A 22,150-nucleotide genomic window follows, 5' to 3' on the forward strand; every position below is an offset into this window, starting at 1 on the left:
TCCATTTCTTAAAGTTTGAACTAGTAAGAACCTCAATACTTATGGAGTTGCCGTTCAGGGAGAAGGTGACTGATAAAAACAAGCAATATCTATAATCAGCATCATGTGAGTACTTTCCTGAGAGTTACACACATCATCATATAATCACCTTTGGGCAGAATACATGATATGTAATTGTATACCCTCTACATTACAACGGCCATTAGAATATATTCCAATCTTTTATGAATTTACCACCTTTGGGTGTATGAACCACTAGGATCAGTCATTCCTCACGCATGCTGTATATGCATCTCTGCATGAACCAATACATAATCACCTCCTTTGGGAGTATAATAACACATTAGAACAGGAGACATCATAACAATACGAGACTGATATTTCTCAAACTCAATCAAGTGTGCCACTTTGGAGGTCACTACCAAATTGAATCTTTGAAACTCTCTCATACTAAGGATATAAACTTTATGTCTCATATATACTATATAGATGTAATTCTAGATTGGAAGACATGAGCAATATCTCTAAAATTACATACCATGCTAATTACATTGCTCTACACATTGATATATGTCGAACCTTATACATACTATCAATGAAACATGATCTACACGTCCTTATGGCATCATAGACATGTAAGATTTAATCTGTATCTCTTAAACCATAGAGAAATACAGGAAAATACGAAAATATACTCTAAAAATACGCATATATAGGGTTCCGTATGTATTTTCACATCCTTAATAGTATCAAACATGTAAAATAAATATACCACAGTGTAGAGAATCTTCATACGAGCACGCCGGTACCTTGCATGCTCCAATCGGAGATCGGACGCGCCCTCACGCGCCACCTGAAGGTGCGGAGCGTGGTCTTCACGCGCCAACGCCTAAGCCAGCCAAAAAGGCCGGTCCGATCGGTCTGACCATCGACCGGTCTAACCGCTTGCTGGTCCAACCGGTTGACCGATTCGGTCAACGGGTCGGATCAACGGGTCGGATCCTGGGTCGAGTTCGGAGACGGGTCGGACCCTGGGTCGGGTCCACGGGTCGGATCCGGAGTCGGGTCGGGTTAGTCGGATCGACCCGGCTCGCGGAAACCCTAGCGTGTGCCTTGCACGCGCCTGGGAACACCCGTGCGTGACCGCACGTGTGCCGCTGGGGCTCTCCATCGCCCCGGCGCGTGGCGGCACGTGAGGCCATTTCCGGTGGCCCCCGGTGGCCGGCGACCACTCTTTTTTCTCGTCTCGCGACGATCTATCCATCTATGTGATTTATTCTAACTTTAAATGGATGAAAAAAACAAAATCACATACGAATAGTACCGGCCCGTTTCTCGACTATGGCGACTCTGATACCACATGTTGGCCGGCCCGTATGGCTCGGCCGAGCGCCCTAGGATCACCATAGCGAGATATTAACGATACGGTGAAAGAATGGATAGAATTTGTGCACCTGATTTGGATTCCATTGTCTCTGGATGCGGAAATAACGATGATCCGGTACCGTAGGTCTTCTCCCCTGTCGCCCCTGAAGTCCCAGCGCTATGAGACCGTCTCAGAACGCCTCAGCCAACTCACAGAAGCCTTAGGTGAGTTTGAGAGCGTTTGAGAGAGATTTGAGAGAGTTAGGCGCAGAGGAGGGACCTGCAGCTCTATTTATAGAGTTTCTAGCCATGCCCTCTCATAACGAGCCGGGCCGAACTCGGCCCACACGAGCCGGGCCCATATCCGACTAATTAAGAAACTTTATATCCAAATTTATTAGACCAAACCCGTAAGCGGGTAATAACAATCTCAATTAATGTAACCCACATTAGGAAAACGTTACACTTTAGCCGTTGCAATGAATTTTTTAGCTAGTTAATTTTAGTTTTAAAAACTTGAGTTTCATCTAAGTCTCTCATCGACAGATTCAAATACGAGGCAAATCTCTAGATTGGAAGATGCTCATGAACATCACCTGTGGGATAGCTCGGGGACTTCTATATCTACATGAGGATTCTCGCTTGAGAATTATCCACGGGGATCTAAAAGCCAGCAATATTTTGCTGGATGGTGAGATGAATCCAAAGATATCCGATTTCGGAATGGCGAGGATCTTTGATGTAAATCAAGACGAAGCCAACACAAACAGGGTTGTTGGAACCTAGTAAGTGCTTTAATATCTTTCTATGTCTGTTACATGTTTGAATGATTCACTAGGCCAACAAAGAACTCTGATGATCAGCTCAACAACACCAAAATGAGCACATTCATATTTCAGAAGTTTCCTACAGAATATCACTTTTCTTTGTTTCTTACTTCCATGTAATTGCTCTTCATCACATAATTCTGATCAGTGGATATATGGCACCGGAGTATGCGATGGAAGGACTCTTTTCTGTTAAATCAGACGTCTTCAGTTTTGGAGTTCTCATGCTAGAGATGATAAGCGGGCGAAAGAATAGCGGTTTTCATCTCCAAGAGCATGGTGAAAGCCTTCTCACCTTGTAAGTTCCTAGTCACCAATATGAAGTCCAAGAATTTCGTGCAGTTGTCCTTGCTTATTTCCCTTGCAAAATGACAGGCTTGGAAGTTGTGGTCCGAAGGTGGAGGGTTGGAACTTACCGATCCGTCAATCAAAGAGTCATGTGATGTAGTTCAAGCACTAAAATGCATACACATCGGGCTATTGTACGTTCAAGAAGACCCGGCAGATCGACCGACCATGTCGCTCGTGGTTCATATGCTAGGAGGTAATACTATCCCACTTACCCAACCATCGCAGCTTGCATTCTCAGTGGGAAGATATGTGAAAACACTCGATCCTATCGATCTGGTTCACAAAGCTTCTACCGTTAATGAAGTAACCCTTTCGGATGTTTCGCCTGGGTGACCAAGAATCATCACTTTCTTCAGTTGATTGCCCTTTCGTACAATGTCTACTTCGCGATTTGATACAATATAATTAATTACGGTGTGTGATCTCTTTCGTACAATGCCTTTTCTTAATCCTTGATTTCTACAATCATCAATTAATAATTGTAAGGGTGAAAAGCCTGTTTATTAGTCGTCCTTTATATTCTAGTTCACCACTTATGTTCTATCAAAATGATACATATACTTACTTCAATAATGTATCAAAATTCAATTCTATAAGCACCCCATTGATATATAAAAAAATATACATGCACAAATTCTATAATCTACCTCGACTATATTTGCCGAAATCTAATGCTTGAAGAGTGATAGAGTATTTAGATATTACACAACGCCTGAGCCAGAGTTCTTGCATTCAAGTTTTTCCAAGTTCATATTTACCTCTCTAATTAGATATTTCTACACCTTAGTCTTAAACCAAAATTCAGTTTATGCGTGGGGATAGTGTTAGAGTATTTAAATATTACACCACACATTTATTGAATAGTTTAAGTTTTTAGAAAAGTTGGCGGTGATCACACAAAATTTGACAAAGAGAGCTACCAAGTTAGGACAGACTTACTAGAAACCTATTTGATGTATAAGTTTATAATGTTTCGATTCAATCTTCTCTTGTCATTCTCTCTTGAGTTCATGTCACTCATAATTATCTTGGGATGCATGAACGATTTCTCTGTAATCGAACTGGAGAATTAAACAATATTTGATCTTCTGAAGTTGAACACTATATGATAATCGAGAAACAATTGAAGTAACTTGAATGTAACGATCACAATGTTTTTCCCTCCATCCTGCTTCCTACTCCTTGGGATGGGTTAGCTTGTCCTGATAGGATGTAATTTGGGAAATTACTAAATCAATCTTCAACTTATTGTACGGATATCAGTTCAATTCTAAACTTTTCAATTTTACCAGTTTAGTTCTAAATTTTTTTTATGATTTTCAAGTATAATCCATTCGACTAATTTCACTGGAAATTACTAACATGGCAATCCAATCATTGCATACCGTCCTACATGACACGGCCAACAATTTGAGGTGGACAAACACGGCATTATGTTTATTATGATTTTTTAATTTTTTTTCCTTTTTTTTCTTTCCTTCTATTAAACACATAGACTGCCACGTCATTATAAGTGGGCTATGAATATCCATGATATGGAATTTTTTTTTGGTGGTCAGTAGGATGACATGGACTAAAACATAGGACAATAAATATTAAAAAAATGAAAAACAAGAACAAACACAAACACACACACACACACAGAGAACATGCGGATGGGGAAGATTGCGGTGGTGACGGCGGTAGCGCTCAGCCACCGGTGTGGGTCCGTCATCTTTGATCCTAGGTGAAGACAACTATACAAACGGGAATGCGCAGATCTTGCGCAACTCAAAGAGTTTAGCGAAAGAACACCTTGATCTTGTTCGACATCATGATCTTTCATGCCCTCAAAAGGCCATCTCTCATCGCCCGCCTGGCCTAGCTCGTTCGCCGGCCCTTCGCCGACAATCTGTCCTCGCCCTCCACAGGCGCATTCTCGGACCCCATACCTCTGACGGCATCTCCAGCTTTCTCACGCTTGCCGATGCCCTACTCCCATCCCAATAGATAGATCCAATCAGAAACTGCACTTCTTCATGTCTGTCTTTTGAGAAAGTGAATTTTTTGTGCTTTTTGCTCAATATTTTCGTGGGTGTTGCTCGTTGAATCATATAATAGAGAGAAGAGTTGATTTTGTGTGTGTTTTTTAATTCAAGTTAGTTGATGCATTCTACTTTTTGATAGAATATCCAGGAGACAAAATTACATGTTTCGGGCAAAGTTATAACATCCATATATTCAACATCACCGCAATATTCATTAGACAATGCGATCTTTTCCCAGATTTGTTGCAAATCTACAACGAGGCAGCATTCGGCCCTGAGTGTCGATGTCTCCGTGACGAATGTTCATGCCTCGAAGCTCGGTTGTGAATTGTAACAACCCAATCAGATAAGGACGGGAGTGTTCACCTAAATCAAAGGGCCAGAAAAAAAGCAGATCCTAGCAGGCTTTTAAGATAGTGAAGGGGGTAGAAATGAACTAAACTGCACACCAAATAGTTGGAAAACATTTATAGGATATATATGTGAAATTAGAATTAACTCACAAAAAGCATTTTTTGACACAATGGCAACTCTTTTAGCATTGGGACTTCAATGTTAAACATGATGAGGTCAGAGCCTTACTACGATGGGTGACATCCTGAGAAAGTGCCCATATATACGCCAAAGAACAAAACCGCGAAACTTGATATGGGATAGATCAAAACAGATAATATCTCGAGTGAGTTAATATAAAGGTCTCATAATATGGTATCATAGTCGAATAGTAGGTGTGTGGTTCGGGGACGAACCATGCGAAAGCTGGTGGACCGTAACGACTTGGTCCGACGAGGGCGAGAAGTGCTCATTTGGGCCAGAGGGACCAAATAAGGAGTGGCTTTTGGCAGGCTTCTAGGATAACGGAAGGAGAAGGAATGAACAAATAATGTGAAATTGGAATTAACTCGCAATAGGCACCCTTTGACAAGTCCGATGTTAAGGGTGCTCGAGTAAGAACAATACCAACATAGTTGACCTTTTGAGAAAGTGCTAACCTATACGTCAAAAGATAAAACCGTGAAACTCGGTATGGGATGAGAATGGGCCAAAACGAATAATATCTCAAGTGAGTTACTCCGGGAATGTCATAAAATCTCAGTGTGTAGCCGTAGACATCGATGTGGCAACGGCTCTCTACTTTCCTATCAATAATGATGGAGGTGGCAGCAGCCAACGAAAAGACTCCCTGCTTTCCTAGAACCATCGTCGCTCATTCGTGCTTTGGCAAAGTAAGTCCTAAATTTTTCACGAAGCTAGCTAAGTAAATCCATTCAGTGCTCTGGCAATAGTGGGCTTCAACGGACGAGCAATGGAAGAGCTTTGGCCAAGCAACCGAGAGGTTGAAGATGATAGTAAAAGGAGATCTTAGCGTTGAAAAGAAGGAAAGAAAAGACAGAAAAGGGAAGAATAAGAAAAAAATTAGAAAAATAAGAAAAAACAAAAACAATGTTGTTTTGTCCACCTTATATCACCAACCGTGTCACGTAAGACAGCCGGCAATGATTAGATCGCCATATTAATAATTTCCTGTGAAAATCAATATGAAAGACTACATTGGAAATCCATCAAAAAGGTTTATGATTAAATTGAGAAAATTGTAAGGTTTAGAACTAAATTGATTATTTTCCATTATAATTTAGTAGCTTTATATGGGACAAATTAGAAGAATGCTTCTAGCAAGTATCAATCATGCAGATAATCTACGAAGGTCAAGTAATCCTCAACATTTTCCAACAAGTTAAGCTCATAATTCCTAAACTAGAGGTTTTTGGGTGGGTGATATTTAATACTTTCTCTTGACTAAATGAAGAGAGCCAAAAAGAAATCTTAAAATAGGAATGTATACATCTCACCAGCTAAATCATATTCGAATGAGCAAATTGTACTATACATCTCGTGTGACTAATACAATTAAGCCCAACAAAAAGTAACTTTTAAAATATATACGTACAAATATCTCAAAACTACTACAAAAGAGTCAAAGCTCCCAAGAAGTCCCCATTGATGACAACTCTCGTCCTATTATAAAAACATTGTAGTTTAGTTTTTTGTTCTAATTCTTTCAGTTTAATATTAAAAACTCTACTTTTAAAAAATTTATAAATGTTCTAGTAATTAAAAATAATTTGAAACGCTTTTACATACTTACTTTGTTATAGATATTCCTATAAAATAAACACCAAATGAAGGAACTACATAACCAAATCTATAATAAAATATATCATGTGATCGATCTGAATCATAATAAGCAAAATTGCCTTATTACGAGATATTTGAATGCTTAAATCATAGAAAGAAATAGTTGGTAAAATACACACCGCGACTTACGTGATTGAGGACATTTCAAAAAGAAAAAAAATGATTAAGATCTATTAAAAGTGGAGGGTCCTCTTTACTTTATATCACCTATAGATGACTTTATTCAACAATTAACACCATCAAATTCAAACATAAAAAATTTGTGTAAATGCGTGTTCAGGATATATCTTAATATTTTTGCGCTTCTAATTGACAATGTCAAAGATTAGAAAGTTCATATTCTAACTTTACTTATCTATCTACATAGTTGTCTGTAATAATTAGAATTCAACATTTCTTATGGTACAAAATTTTCTTTTTTTATCAATTATATTATAAGTTATTTATATTTTATTTGTTGATATATGCCACATTTATGGTATTAGATGACAAAACTCAAATGAAATAAATATTTAATTACTGTTGCAACCAATGCTGGTATTGTCATGTTTCTCAATAATTGATGACAAACAAGATTAATCTACTTAAAATTAGGGGTGTGCAAATCAGACCGCCCAAATCGGGAACCGCCCGGACCGGATCAAACCAGCCGGTTTAGTCCGGTTCCTGAGAGTGTCGGTCCGGTTCCCGATTCCTAAAAGTGGAACCAGTGTTCGGGTGGTCCGTTTCCCGGTTCCAAGGAGGAACTAGACCGGACCGACTACAAATACTTTTTTTATTTTTTTTTATTTCTTAAAAAGTTAGTAAAATGTGAAATAAACCCTAAGTTTACTTCATTGACAAAAATTAATAAAATGTGAACTAAACCTTAAGTGAACTTCATTGATATAAATTAATTGACAAAAATTAGTTAAATATAAACTAAACCCTAAGTGACCGGTTCCATTAGACCGAACCGGAACTGCCTGTCCGGTCTGGTCCCCGGTTTCTAATTTTGATAACCAGGAACCGATCCACCCTCCTTAAAATAGCAAAGTCATTTAATTTATCGGAATTACAGATATAAGAAAGAAAATAGAAACGCAATAGCTACCCTAGGTAGTGTAAACAAATGTTCGAACCTCATAATCGATTTACAAGTCTAGTGCTGAAAACTTTTTAAAATCAATAGATAAGAAGTTATGCAATTGATTGCATTGATTTTTTTTCTGAATAACTTTAAAGCTAGCTTGACTGACTTCTCGGGGTTAGAAATTTGCTAGTTTTTCCTATTATACAAATTAACAATTATTCCAGCTTTACTTACATATCTATATAAGTCATTAACCATGTGTATTAATGACACATGTAATATACCTAATCATGCTACATGATTATAACATTTCACTAGTGATACCACTTGTTTCCAGTTGACAAAGTAGAAATATATATATTTAATTTCCGTTTGCAGCCAATGTGTTAGCATCAAGTATATGTCTGTGATGACTAACACAATTCATTACTACTTATATCATCTTCATGTTACAAATTTGGTACTAACTTCTATCCTGTTCAAAAAAAATTCCATTGCCAAGACAAAATAAGTCGAGAAAAATTCAATTTCGTCGCCTGACAGTAGACATGGCCATGGTTCAGGAACCGGCGGTTCCGGTTCGTGGCCATGTATGAACCGGCGGTTCCAGGCCGGTTCCGGTTCAAGGGGGGAGGAGGAGAAAAGGGGAGGAGGCGCAGGGTAGCGAGGGGGGAGGAGGAGGGGGTGTCGGCGTCGGCGTCGGCGGCTGCGGCCATGGGCAGGGGCGACGGCAGCGACGGCGGCGGGGGTCAGATTTGGGAAGATAGGGGGCAGGCGGAGGAGAAAAGGGGAGGACCGTAGGAGGCGCAGGGGAGAGGGGGGAAGGAGGGACCAACCATGACGAGGACCTTGTTGTCGGTCCACGAGAGGAGCTCGGAGGCGAGGCCCGAGACGCAGGCGGTGCGGTACAGGGTCAACACGGTGGCGTCCGCAGTGGCGAGGGGCTGGCCGGTGAGGGAGCTAAAGAGGACGAAGACGGCGTGGACCCCTGGCAAGTTTAGCGTGGAGGAGTTGCCGGGAGGTGGGTCACGAGCTTGATGCCGATGCAAGGGAAGGAAGGGTGGGAGGACCAGGAGGGCATGAGGAGGAGGGAGGCAGAGGGGGCGGCGGCGGCGGAGAGGGGGTGGGAGTGGCGGAGAGGGGTGTGGACGGAGGAGGAGAGGGTGGAGCGGAAGACTGGTGGGAGAGGAGGGCGTGGAGGACTAGAGGAGGTGGGCGTGGGTGGGGGTGGGGCCCTGCAGACGTGCAGGCCCTGTTGCACTGTAGGGTTTTTTTTTTTAATTTTTTTTTTGGAACCGGGCCCGTAGGCCACGGGCCGGTTCCGGTTCTGAACAGCAGGCCCGGTCAACGGGCCGGGCTCGGGTTTGACCGGGCTGGTTCCGGGCCGAAACCGGCCCATGGCCATGACTACCTAACAGTGTACCAACAGTGAAAAAAATATTTTTACCGCCTTAATGTACACCCTAAGGCAACAAATTAGATAGTTGGTCGCCTTAATTGTTGTCAATGGCAACATAACTTTTTTTTTGTTACCTTAAGGCATACCCAAGGTGTTGGGAACACTTATTATGTATTTTGATATTTTGAAGATGACAAAACATTCTTTATCAACTTCTATGTGAAGATGAGTGTGCGGACAAAGGGTAGTAATTAAATGAAAACAATGTATTCAAAATGGAAACATCCTCTTATTGAGTTTGGTTAGGGCACTCGTCAATAAAAGGAAAAGATTAAATTTACCAATATTTTATGAGGGGAGTGTGACGATTGAAACTTCAGAGTACACACGCGTGCTATCTTCAAAATCAAGCGGCTTATGTGATTTTCGATTTTGAAAAGTAAAGTGCATCGCACATAAGAGAATTGGTGCCAAACGTAAATTGCAAATGCTCATAGTGATTTTTAGGCAATTTTCTTTAAAACAAAAAGAGCGAAAATCACAAAAACCCAAAAATATGTTTATGATGACACATTTACCGTAAACGTTTTTTTTTGGTGACATCAAAATGTTCAAATTATGCCTACCGTGATATATTTATCTTAAACTTTTTCGTGTGACATAAAAAACTCCAAACTTGTACTTGTGAGACACATTTACGAGTTAATTCCAAAAAAAAGCACAAACTTTAGGTCGATGGACAATTCTGGCCCGAACTTTTTTTTGTTCCATAAAAAAGCACCAACTTTAGGTCGATGGACAATTCTAGCCCGAACTTTTTTTTATCCCATAAAAAAGCACCAACTTTAGGTCGAGGGATAATTCTGGCCCGAACTTTTTTTTGTCTCGTAAAAAAGCACCAACTTTCATTTAAATCTCAAATTTGGCCTCCCATTGACTTTCTGTCTGAAGTTACCTTGTTTGAGAAAAAAAAGTTATGGTGATGAGCCTGGCGAATCTCTTCCATGGCGTCTGTCGATGGGCAGTGGTCTACAGTTTCAAATTACGACAAAACGACGAAGTTTGGCCAGAAAGATTCAATCTGGAGATATTTTTGACTTGTCAGTGAAGTAAAGGAGACAAACAGTTTCATCGTTATTCTTCAAGCCGTGGTTCAAAGAATAAGACAATGAATAATGCTTTAAATCCAATCAACAAGTCACGTAGATTTATTGCTAAGGTGAAATAGTCAAGTTGGAAAATCATTGGTTTTAAGTCAATAAGGGCCAGATTTGGGATTTAAGTGAAAGTTTGTGCTTTTTTACGAGACAAAAAAAAGTTCGGGCCGGAATTGACCCTCGACCTACAATTGGTGCTTTTTTACGGGACAAAAAAAAGTTCGGGCCATAATTGTCCTTCGACCTAAAGTTGATGCTTTTTTATGGAACAAAAAAAAGTTTGGGCCAAAATTGTCCCTCGACCTAAAGTTGGTGGTTTTTTTTGGAATTAACCCCACATTTACCCTATGTCAATGTTTCGTTAGATGATTTTTCAGCCAAAATGATATCGTTTTTAATTCACGCGGGTATCCTGTCAACACTGTTTGCTTTCTGATGATTATGCATGCAGATTTTTAGCATTATTCATTGACGGAACCTTGATCGAGGGTAAATATGTCACACATATATAAATTTGAGATTTTTTGTATCACTGAAAAAAAGTTTATGGCAAATGCATCACAGCGGGCATGGTTTATGAAATTTGGTGGCCTTTGAAAAAAAAAATCACCAATATTTGCTCCCTCCGACAGGTCAACATTGAGAGTCGACAGCAAATCCCTTTCATTTTCGCTTTTTTTATCTCTCCCAAGAATTTTTGGAATTTCGTTCCATTCTTCCCTTTGGTAGTAATAATGCGATCCACCTCCTCCATCACGGGGCTTTGCAACGTTAATATATAAGCTTTAAAAACTAAAAAATCCAATTTTTTATAATTCCTCCTTATTATGATGATGGATGGTTGTGCTTCGGCCGTCGTATCGTCGTCACCGCTGCGAACGAGAACGAAGTAGCCGGTTAAGCCGCTTTGACCCTCCTCCTGTCTCTCCGTCTCTCTCTCTCTCTGCTGTTCTTCCTCTACTCTTCTTGTAATACTTGGGCCCATAAAAACCCAGCCATGTCTCTTAAAAGCCCAAGCCCAGCCAATTTATTTCTGCTTCAACAAATGAAACGCAGAAGCCGGCAGAGTAAACGAAGAGAGCAGGAGAAGACGCACGACCGTGAAGAAGGAAAGAGGGAAAGAAGAGAGGAGAGCGAAATTGACACGCATAGCCGACCCGGACACTCCAACTAGCCGAATCAACTATGAATCGCAACGCCTGGTAAGTATTCGAGCCAATTGTTCGTCTAATCGAATTGATTTCGGAAATTAGGGCACAAATTTAAAGGAATATCGATTTTGAATTGCGAGGCTCGATCGAGGAGTTATTAAGCTGCGATTTTGTGTGGAATGATGGTTTATGGTGTTGTAGAGTGGTGGGGTTTGTCGAGTAGCTATTTTGTAGTATGGTTCGTCCGGGACGAATTTCGGAGTTGTGTTATTCGAGCGACGAAATCCGATTTTTGAGTCGTTGAGCTGTGAATATATATAGAATTAGTAGTTTAGGGTGCTGTGAGGCCATGAGATTTTACGGAACTCGATTTAGACTTTTGGTTTGCCGGATATGAATTTTCGAAGTCGGCCGCACAAGGTGAACAGTGCGCGAACAACGGCTTTTAGGCCGATTTTCGTCGGTTTTAGGCTCGATTTTGGGACGGCAAAGTTGGGGTTCTTGTAGTGCTCTAAATGAGCTTTCGTTTGACTATAAGCTTGCTTGGAACGGAATTTAGTGGAGAAAGTTATGGCGCAACCAAGTTTCGCGCTCAAGCTCCGCATTGCGGACGGTTTGGATAATCGCTTTGGATGAGCAATTTGTGGGCGCCTTTGAGTTGTCCTATTAACGTTTAAGCGTCGTTTAGCCGTTTCGTAGTTATCGTAGCATTTTAGCTGGTTTTAACATCGATTCTTGTTTAATTATTAGGATTACGAGATCGTCGATTCGAATGAGCGTCATTGCTTGATTTTTGGAGATTCCAGGTGAGTGGTGCTATCTCTTCTATGAATTTATAAACTTATGTCTTGGAAGTGATAAAGATTTGAGTATTGTATGAGTTAATAAGCATGTTTTGTGCATAAAAATCAAGATCGAGCAATTACTACCATTTTGCATTTGAGAATGATTTGAGAAACGAATTATGAAAGGTATTGAGAAAGTTATATATATGAACTGTTTTACGAACTGGTTTATGAAGGGTCTGACAGAGCTTGAGAAATGCCATGTGAAATGTATTGTGAAGATTAAATGCTGCGGTTTGTAAAACAAAAATGTGATATTTATTCTGGATTGGCTTTGTGAATTGTGAAGAGTATTGTTGTGAGTTTGTGTTGGTGCTCAATATCACTGTGAGCCCAATGTGGGGCTTGTGGGTATGCGCATACTAGTCTAGGATATCTTTGTGGGCCGAGCCACCGGCTTATAGTAGGTGGAGACCTTGCCAGGGGGGGAATCTTGGTCGCCTTATCACGGGGCGAGATGCGTGATCATGGTTTGATATTGAGCAATAGATTGATCGATGGATAGACCATCGATGTGTTTTCTGCTATGCCAGGGCAAATCCTTTGAGAGCGATGGCAGTGCGGCTGCGGCTCAAAAAGGATAATATCGGGTCGGGTTGAGGGATGGCAGTGCGGCTGCGCCTCTACCCCGAACGAGGCCTTTTATAATGAGATTAGTCAATGGAATAGACCATTGACGTGTGATTTGACGAAATTAATCAATGGACTTGACCATTGATGATTGAATTGTGATGGTGTATCAAATGAGTATTTTTTTTGGTTTGTATCAAGTTTTGTGAAAGGAAAATAACTCATATTTGATATGATATGTATATGATATTGTGGATTTTAAATTATGAGTTTTTGGTATTGCTTTATGTATGCATAGTGGTTGCTCGATCTGCTTAGAAGAGATACGCACTACTTACTGAGCTGTAGTTGCTCACCCCTCTCTTTTCCTAATCTTTCAGGTTCCTTGGTTAGTAGCCAATAGAGCGAGAGCGATGTCGTTGGGACTATTTTTGGGAGTTCGATTCCTTGTGGTTTGAGGCTGCGTCCTTCGGGTGGAAGGACGGCCGTGTCACCCCTCATTATGATAGGTTTTGGGGTGTGACATTTATTGGTATCAGAGCTTAGGTTATGAAATTTGGGTGTAGATTTTATGGGACGCTGCGAGGTTGTGTGTTAGTTTATAGCGTGCATTAGTCTTTTGTTACTAGGACATATGTTTCTTTTTAGGTCCAATTGATCATCAATCCGACTCAAAGAATGAGAGAGCCAAAGTGGTTAAGAAGATTTCAAGTTTGGTGGCGTCGCTACCAAATTCGAGGAGGAAACTCTGGATTCTTCAGTCCTTCAAAGTTTGTGTCGGTTCATATGCGCTTGGACTTTTAGGCTTTTGAGGATCTAGTTTTAAGGAGCTTTTCATTTTCTAAGATATGTGCTATTGAATGGAGAAAGGTCGAAGAATCTAGGCTTCAATTGCAGAACTTGAGAAAAGAAATTGATGAAGCAAAACCAAGATGAGTCTCTGAGACTTTAAGGTGTGAAGAGACAAAGAAAGAACTTGAATTAGAGAAGCAAAGAACAATGAAGGAGAGACGCATTTCTCCGTTCGATTCAAGTTCTGATATCGAGCTCCTCTGTTGCAGTCGGCTGTTGTTTTTCTTGCTCAACTCCGATAGAATTCTTGTAATATTACGGAGTGTTCCTTGATGAGAGAAATTGTCTTGTTTGTCTAAAGACATTGATTTGGCATTCCAAGGTGCAGAAACGAAGGGTGGTTTAGAGATCTAGTGCATCGAGAATCTTCAATTAGTTCGCATTCCAAGGGCTTCACATGGTAAATTCTATTTTGGGAGGAAGTTCAAGGCCGAGAAACAGAGAAGTTCTTGTCCTTCTTCAATCCATGCTTTATACCCATCGAAGGAGTGTGCAAGTCAGAAACAGGAATTTCGAATGGGTAAAAATACTGCATCAACTTGTTTGCATGCAAGGGGGAGCGTGTTGTTCATGTTAAAGAGGTCGCATTTGGTCAGTCATCCTTGAATCACTAAGATGTGTTCATATTGGACACTGCTTCAAAAATATTTCTTTTCGGTGGGTGCAACTCTAGCATACAAGAGGTAGAGCTCTGGAAGTATTACATTAAGGAAAATAAGCATCATGGAAACTGTGAGGTGGCAACAATAGAGAATGGGAAGTTTGTTGGTGATGCTAATGTCGGTGAGTTCTGGAGTTTATTTGGTGGCTATGCTCCTATTCCTCGAGATTCACCATCTGCATTCCAAAAAGAGGAAATTATTCAATCTGTAAAATTTTTCAGTGCAAGATAATTACTCGGGGGAAACTATTTGAAGTGGCAAAGGAGCTATTGAACCTATAATTGCTCGACACAGATAAGTGCTATTTGTTGGACTGTCATACCGAGATTTTTGTATGGATGGGCATGTGCACCTCAATGATGGAACGGAAGTCATCGATTTCAGCTTCCGAAGTTTTTTTTTCTCCAAAATGAGGGCAAATCAACAAGGACTCATGTGACCTTATTAACTGGAGGATTAAAAACTCCCAGTTTTTGGCCAAGTTACAAGTCCTAAGATCTGAACCTTCCAACAAAAATAGTAAAGTGTGTTAAAGTTCTCAAGAAATTCTACTAGGCCAAAAACAAAGGATTGAGATCATCTCATGGAAGCAAATGCAAGAATGGTGGCCGGATCTTATAAGAGGAACAGGTTGGTTTGGATACACCATGACTCTGACCGCGCGCCCTAGCCCCTGAAGCACTTGAATGCCCTGATATGTCAGATTTGTGGTGATGCTGTTTGACTCAGCCAATGATGATGTCTTTGTTGCTTGTAATGAGTGTGCATTCCCATTGTGTTGTCCCTGTAATGAGTACGAGAGGAAATATGGTAATCAATGTTCGCCTCAGTGTATGACTCGCTACAAAAGGCACAAAGGGAGGCCTCAAGTGGAAGAAGATGGTGTTGATGATTTGGAGAACACGTCTAACTACACCCAAGGAAATGTCACGAGGCACCAATGGCAAGGAGAAGATCTTGATCTCTCGTCTTCTTCTGGACATGTATCTCAACATCCAATCCCCCTTCTCACTAATGGGCTGCTAGTATACGGTGAAATCCCTTGTGCTATACCTGACAATCAATCTGTTTGGACAACATCTGGAACTTTGGTCCGTTCTGATGATAGGCATTCAGTTCGTTCTATTGATCCTAGACAGTTAGTTCCTATGTGAATTGTGGACCCCTCAAGTGATTTGAAACTCTTATGGTCATGGAAATGTTGATCGGAAAGAAAAAGTTAAAAGCTGGAAACTCAAGCAGAAAAATAACATTCCCCACATGACTAGTACATGCCCAAAAGGAAAAGGAGACATAGAAGGAACTGGTTCTAATGGAGAAGAGCTTCAGACGACCGACGATGCTTGTCTACCTTTGAGCCGCATGGTGCCTATACCATCATCACAAAAAAAAAGGGGGGGGGGGGGGCGCGCTCAGGCAATGAATGCCTAGGTTCGTGTTTCAGCTGTCCTTACCGATGGAGCATTGGACAGAATAGGGTAATTAAAGAAGTCACTGACAAGGAGCAGGGATGAAGAGCAAAAAGTTGCTAGTTGAGAACATTGGCTGATTGCGTTTCTCGGAGGACTTGGATTGGAGTGTAGCAAGCTCAGGTCAAGTAAAGGCTTCCTTGACAGGAGTTCAGAATTACGATCGAGCAATTTATGATGCAAAAAAAAAAAAAAAATCGGATATAGGCAAGGCAGAGCAACAGCAAGAGGCACTAGAGATTGATACGAAAGTGATGCACGAGCTATTGGTTGATGTGCAGATGGTTTACTAGCTTTTGTAGAAAGATAATTCCAACGGGCTTGTCGAAAACCAAGCTTTGATGGAAAATATTACAGATTCGGAAGAATAGAAGCGATCCCTTGAAGAGGAAAAACTCTGCGACAATTCAAGAACTGAATTCTCTTGGTAATTTCTCTCCAGTTTTATAGAGCTTTGGAAGAAGAAAGCCTGAAGAACTAAAAGCTCTTACTGCTAAGCTTTGTGGCCTCCAAGTGATTAACAACGATCTAAGGGAGGAGATTGATATGCTGAGGAAGAGACTAGAGACAGAATGGGCAGAAAAGTCTCTCCTGGTTGACTCAATTGAGAAGTTGGACAGAGAGTTCAATGAGGGAGAGACATCAACGATAAACTAAACCACCAAATTTTGATTGGCAACGATTTTTGAGAGAGGAGGCGAAAGGACTTTTGAAAGGAGACCAAAAAGTTGAGCTTTCATGGTTCTCGGCCATTGAACTGTGAAGAGTCAAGATTGGGTAGGGAAAATGTAAAAGAAGAAGAAGAAGAAGAAGAAGAAGAAGTGAGTTATCTAAATTAAGGAAATAAAACAGAATATGGAGCTCAAAGCGAACACATTGCATAATGAAATTGAGAAATGCAGGATTCAAGAAGAGGATTTGAATTGCTGCAAGAGAGGAGCAATGAGTTTGAATTTTAGGAAAGGGGGAATGAGGCTGTAACTTTTATTTATTTATTTGATCTCCAAATTTCTTCCGTTCGAGAAGTTATACTTGAAAATAAGGTGAGGAGCTGAGTGAAGTCTGTCAAAGCTTGAGGGATGAAAGTTCCATTAAGAATGGGGATATTGAACAGATGAAAGAAAAACTTGGGTTTGTGGAGAGAGTGAAATTGGTGAACTAAAGAGTGGGCTATCTGCACATGTTTCCATCCTATTGTCTCTTGGAGGTGGGATGACATCTCTCAAGCCATAATCCGATTACTGGAAGCACAAGAATACGAAAAAGGCATATCAATTACATGAAAATGGGCATGTCAAGTTCCTAGATGAACAAAGCTTTACAGTACCAGAAATCTCAGATTTGTAGAAGATGCAAGATAGGATTTAAACTCTTGAAGAAGGCTGTCACGGAAGAAATGAAAAGGATCAGGATAGAGAAAAGTGAAGATGCGCTTATGAATCTTGAAAGTGACTCACTAGAGAGAAAGGATTTCCACGAAGAGGAAATAGTATTTGGAAATAATCTCAACAATGACCAGGAGCCAATCAAGTCCAAATACGAAACTCCTTCGCAAACAGGGCAATTGATGAAAGGTATTTCACTTTCAAGCTTTAGATTTTTTTTGTTTAATAAAATAAGCTGTAGAGAGGAAGAGGACCAAGAGGTCACTCAAAGTCAAGTACGAGACAGTGAAGAGGCAGCTAGAAGAAGCGAAGGAGGCAGTCATGCGTCTGATGGTCATGAACAATCATCTGGTGAAAGATATTGATGTGAACTTATCCTCTTTTGATAGAAGGTTTAGGTAAATTCAAATTTCGGGGACGAAATTTCCCGTAGGAGGGTAGATTGTAATACTTGGGCCCATAAAAACCCAGCCATGTCTCTTAAAAGCCCAAGCCCAGCCAATTTATTTCTGCTTCAACAAATGAAGCGCAGAAGCCAGCAGAGTAAACGAAGAGAGCAGGAGAAGACGCACGACCGTGAAGAAGGAAAGAGGGAAAGAAGAGAGGAGAGCGAAATTGACACGCATAGCCGACCCGGACACTCCAACTAGCCGAATCAATTATGAATCGCAACGCCTGGTAAGTATTCGAGCCAATTGTTCGTCTAATCGAATTGATTTCGGAAATTAGGGCACAAATTTAAAGGAATATCGATTTTGAATTGCGAGGCTCGATCGAGGAGTTATTAAGCTGCGATTTTGTGTGGAATGATGGTTTATGGTGTTGTAGAGTGGTGGGGTTTGTCGAGTAGCTATTTTGTAGTATGGTTCGTCCGGGACGAATTTCGGAATTGTGTTATTCGAGCGGCGAAATCCGATTTTTGAGTCGTTGAGCTGTGAATATATATAGAATTGGTAGTTTAGGGTGCTGTGAGGCCATGAGATTTTACGGAACTCGATTTAGACTTTTGGTTTGCCGGATATGAATTTTCGAAGTCGGCCGCACAAGGTGAACAGTGCGCGAACAGCGGCTTTTAGGCCGATTTTCGTCGGTTTTAGGCTCGATTTTGGGACGGCAAAGTTGGGGTTCTTGTAGTGCTCTAAATGAGCTTTCGTTTGACTATAAGCTCGCTTGGAACGGAATTTAGTAGAGAAAGTTATGGCGCAACCAAGTTTCGTGCTCAAGCTCCGCATTGCGGACGGTTTGGATAATCGCTTTGGATGAGCAATTTGTGGGCGCCTTTGAGTTGTCCTATTAACGTTTAAGCGTCGTTTAGCCGTTTCGTAGTTATCGTAGCATTTTAGCTGGTTTTAACATCGATTCTTGTTTAATTATTAGGATTACGAGATCGTCGATTCGAATGAGCGTCATTGCTTGATTTTTGGAGATTCCAGGTGAGTGGTGCTATCTCTTCTATGAATTTATAAACTCATGTCTTGGAAGTGATAAAGATTTGAGTATTGTATGAGTTAATAAGCATGTTTTGTGCATAAAAATCAAGATCGAGCAATTACTACCATTTTGCATTTGAGAATGATTTGAGAAACGAATTATGAAAGGTATTGAGAAAGTTATATATATGAACTGTTTTACGAACTGGTTTATGAAGGGTCTGACAGAGCTTGAGAAATGCCATGTGAAATGTATTGTGAAGATTAAATGCTGTGGTTTGTAAAACCAAAATGTGATATTTATTCTGGATTGGCTTTGTGAATTGTGAAGAGTATTGTTGTGAGTTTGTGTTGGTGCTCAATATCACTGTGAGCCCAATGTGGGGCTTGTGGGTATGCGCATACTAGTCTAGGATATCTTTGTGGGCCGAGCCACCGGCTTATAGTAGGTGGAGACCTTGCCAAGGGGGGAATCTTGGTCGCCTTATCACGGGGCGAGATGCGTGATCATGGTTTGATATTGAGCAATAGATTGGTCGATGGATAGACCATCGATGTGTTTTCTGCTATGCCAGGGCAAATCCTTGAGAGCGATGGCAGTGCGGCTGCGACTCAAAAAGGATAATATCGGGTCGGGTTGAGGGATGGCAGTGCGGCTGCGCCTCTATCCCGAACGATGCCTTTTATAATGAGATTTGTCAATGGAATAGACCATTGACGTGTGATTTGACGAAATTAATCAATGGACTTGACCATTGATGATTGAATTGTGATGGTGTATCAAATGAGTATTTTTTTTGGTTTGTATCAAGTTTTGTGAAAGGAAAATAACTCATATTTGATATGATATGTATATGATATTGTGGATTTTAAATTATGCGTTTTTGGTATTGCTTTATGTATGCATAGTGATTGCTCGATCTGCTTAGAAGAGATACGCACTACTTACTGAGCTGTAGTTGCTCACCCCTCTCTTTTCCTAATCTTTCAGGTTCCTTGGTTAGTAGCCAATAGAGCGAGAGCGATGTCGTTGGGACTATTTTTGAGAGTTGGATTCCTTGTGGTTTGAGGCTGCATCCTTCGGGTGGAAGGACGGCCGTGTCACCCCTCATCATGACAGGTTTTGGGGTGTGACACTTCTCGCGGAAGCCTCAGCGTTGGAGGCTGATGTCGTTCCCTCGGGGGCTGTGCGCGGTTTCGAGGTCCGCGAGGCGAGGCTTCCATGGGTGCCGTCGCCTTCTCGCTTCGGATCACCTGTCCCCTGCCCTGATGCAGACCCGCTTCGCCGGCGCTCCTAGGACCATGGTGCGTTCTCGCTCGTGGGTCGTTTCTTTTTTCTCTTTCCGATTGGTCGTGTCCGTGCGAGCATTTGGGGGTCGAAGTGCTGAGCTTACTGATTCTTTTTGGGCGATTGGGGAGCTGGGATGAAAACCGTGATTTGGGTATGCGCGCTTTCTGATCGACGTATTGTCTGAGAGGTTGCGCGTTGGTGCTCGATCTCGGGGGAGGTCGGTGCGGCAATGACTTGTTGGGTTGAGCTTTTTCTCTGAGATTTTTGCAGCTGATTTTTGGAGGGTAAGGCAGTTGCTGCTGTTTCGTGACTCGACGGTCTTGTTTCGTTTGTCGTGAGGCAAAGTAGCGTCGCCAACATAACCTCAGTTAGTGTTTGCTGAGATTGCTCAATACTTGGTTTTGCGTTCTGGATCGTCATTAGCTTGTGGGAGGTCTTGGGTGAATCAGGAACGATTGCGTGGGGGCGGGGGTTGGGTTGTTGCAGAGCAGCGCAGGAAGGGAAGGGTCTCTCCAGAACGAGTGTTTTAGGCGGCGCCGGTGATTTAGGAGGGGTAATTTGGTCTTTTCAATGTGAAGATTTGCTTAGGGGTACATAAGAGGTATTTAAAAAAATAGACGAAAAGACCACCAAAAATCCCAAACTTTACCGCACGTGACACATTTATCCCGAACTTTTTTTTGTGACACCAAAAACCCCAAACTATCATATTTGTGACACATTTACCCCATTGTACTTTAGTCCATGGGCATTTTCGTCTTTTTTGCTTTTTCTTTTTTTTTCCTTTCCGGCGAGGGCCGCCCTCGCCGGCGCCGGGCGAGGGCCGCCCTCGCCGGCGTCGGGCGAGGGCCGCCCTCGCCGGCGGCCGGGCGAGGGCCGCCTCGCCGGCGGCCGGGCGAGGGCCGCCCTCGCCGGCGTCGGGCGAGGGCCGCCCTCGCCGGAGTCGGGTGAGGGTCGCCTGTGCGAGGGTGACCCTCGCCGGCGCCGGCGAGGGTCGCCTCGCGGAGTCGGGCGAGGGCCGCCTCGCTCGCCCAACTCGAGCGAGGCGACCTCGCCCAACTCAGCGAGGCGGCCTCGCCGGACTGGCGAGGGCGACCCTCGCCGGCGTCGGGCGAGGGCCGCCTCGACCGGAGTCGGGCGAGGGCCGCCCTCGTCGGCGTCGAGTGAGGGTGGCCCTCGCCAGATCCGGCGAGGGCGGCCTCGCCGGCAGCACGGGCGAGGGTCGCCTCGCCTGGGCAAAATCGGGCGAGGGTCGCCTCGCCCGGGCGAACGAGGGCGCCCTCGCCGGCGAGCGAGGGCAGCCCTCGCCCGGGCGAGCGAGGGCAGCCCTCGCCCGACTCAGGCGAGGGCGATCCTCGCCAGACTTAGGCGAGGGCGATCCTCGCCCGACGCCGGCGAGGGTGACCCTCGCCGGAAAGGAAAAAAAAGAAAAAAAAAAAGAAAAAGCAAAAAAAACGAAAATGCCCATGGTCTAAAATACAATGGGGTAAATGTGTCACAAATAGGATAGTTTGGGGTTTTTGGTGTCACAAAAAAAAAATTCGAGTTAAATGTGTCATAAGTGGTAAAGTTTGGGATTTTTTGTGATTTTTTCCCAAAAAATAGAGGTGTGTTAGTAGTTGTTGGGTTAAAAGTCAGTATCCTACCTGTACATTCTCTTTCAAATATCCATCAAATGGAGGCCAAATTTCCTAAATAACTCTCAATTTTAGATTCAATCCTAATTTTGTCATAAACATTTCATTTTGTTTAAAAAAAATGCTAAAAACTTTCGCTTTAATCCCAGAAGTGTCCCTTTAACTCTCGACACGTGTATGTCTCTCTCTCTCACTTCTCTTGTCATTCCACGCAATCTTTTCTTCTTTTTTTACTGTTTTTTTCTTCTTCCCCTTTCTATGACGAAGTGTAGGGTTTAGCTTCATTCACAGGACTTGAGGATGACCACCAACAAGTTGGAACAATCCGCCACTTGAAAGCTCCATTACCAACTTCTAGTGAAAGTAAAGAGAAGGAAAAGAAGAACAGTTAAAAAGAGGAAAGTGGAAACTCCATACTTAAAAGTCATGCAGCACCGACACGCGGCACGATATGACACGACACA

The 22,150-nt window shown here is 42.1% G+C and overlaps 1 protein-coding gene across 1 annotated transcript; it reads left to right on the plus strand.

The window, feature by feature from the left end:
* Nucleotides 1-1,493: 1,493 nt before the first annotated feature.
* LOC115662555 (G-type lectin S-receptor-like serine/threonine-protein kinase At4g03230) lies at nucleotides 1,494-2,640 on the plus strand. Its single transcript, XM_056305877.1, has 4 exons — nucleotides 1,494-1,604; nucleotides 1,912-2,150; nucleotides 2,341-2,490; nucleotides 2,568-2,640. The coding sequence occupies exons 1-4, from the start codon at nucleotides 1,494-1,496 to the stop codon at nucleotides 2,638-2,640; spliced, it is 573 nt and encodes a 190-aa protein (XP_056161852.1).
* Nucleotides 2,641-22,150: the final 19,510 nt, after the last annotated feature.

Source organism: Syzygium oleosum, unplaced genomic scaffold (genome assembly GCF_021117445.2).
Source record: "Syzygium oleosum isolate NSW1041296 unplaced genomic scaffold, Sole_v2.1 Sole_v2.40, whole genome shotgun sequence".
Classification (NCBI taxonomy): domain Eukaryota; kingdom Viridiplantae; phylum Streptophyta; class Magnoliopsida; order Myrtales; family Myrtaceae; genus Syzygium; species Syzygium oleosum.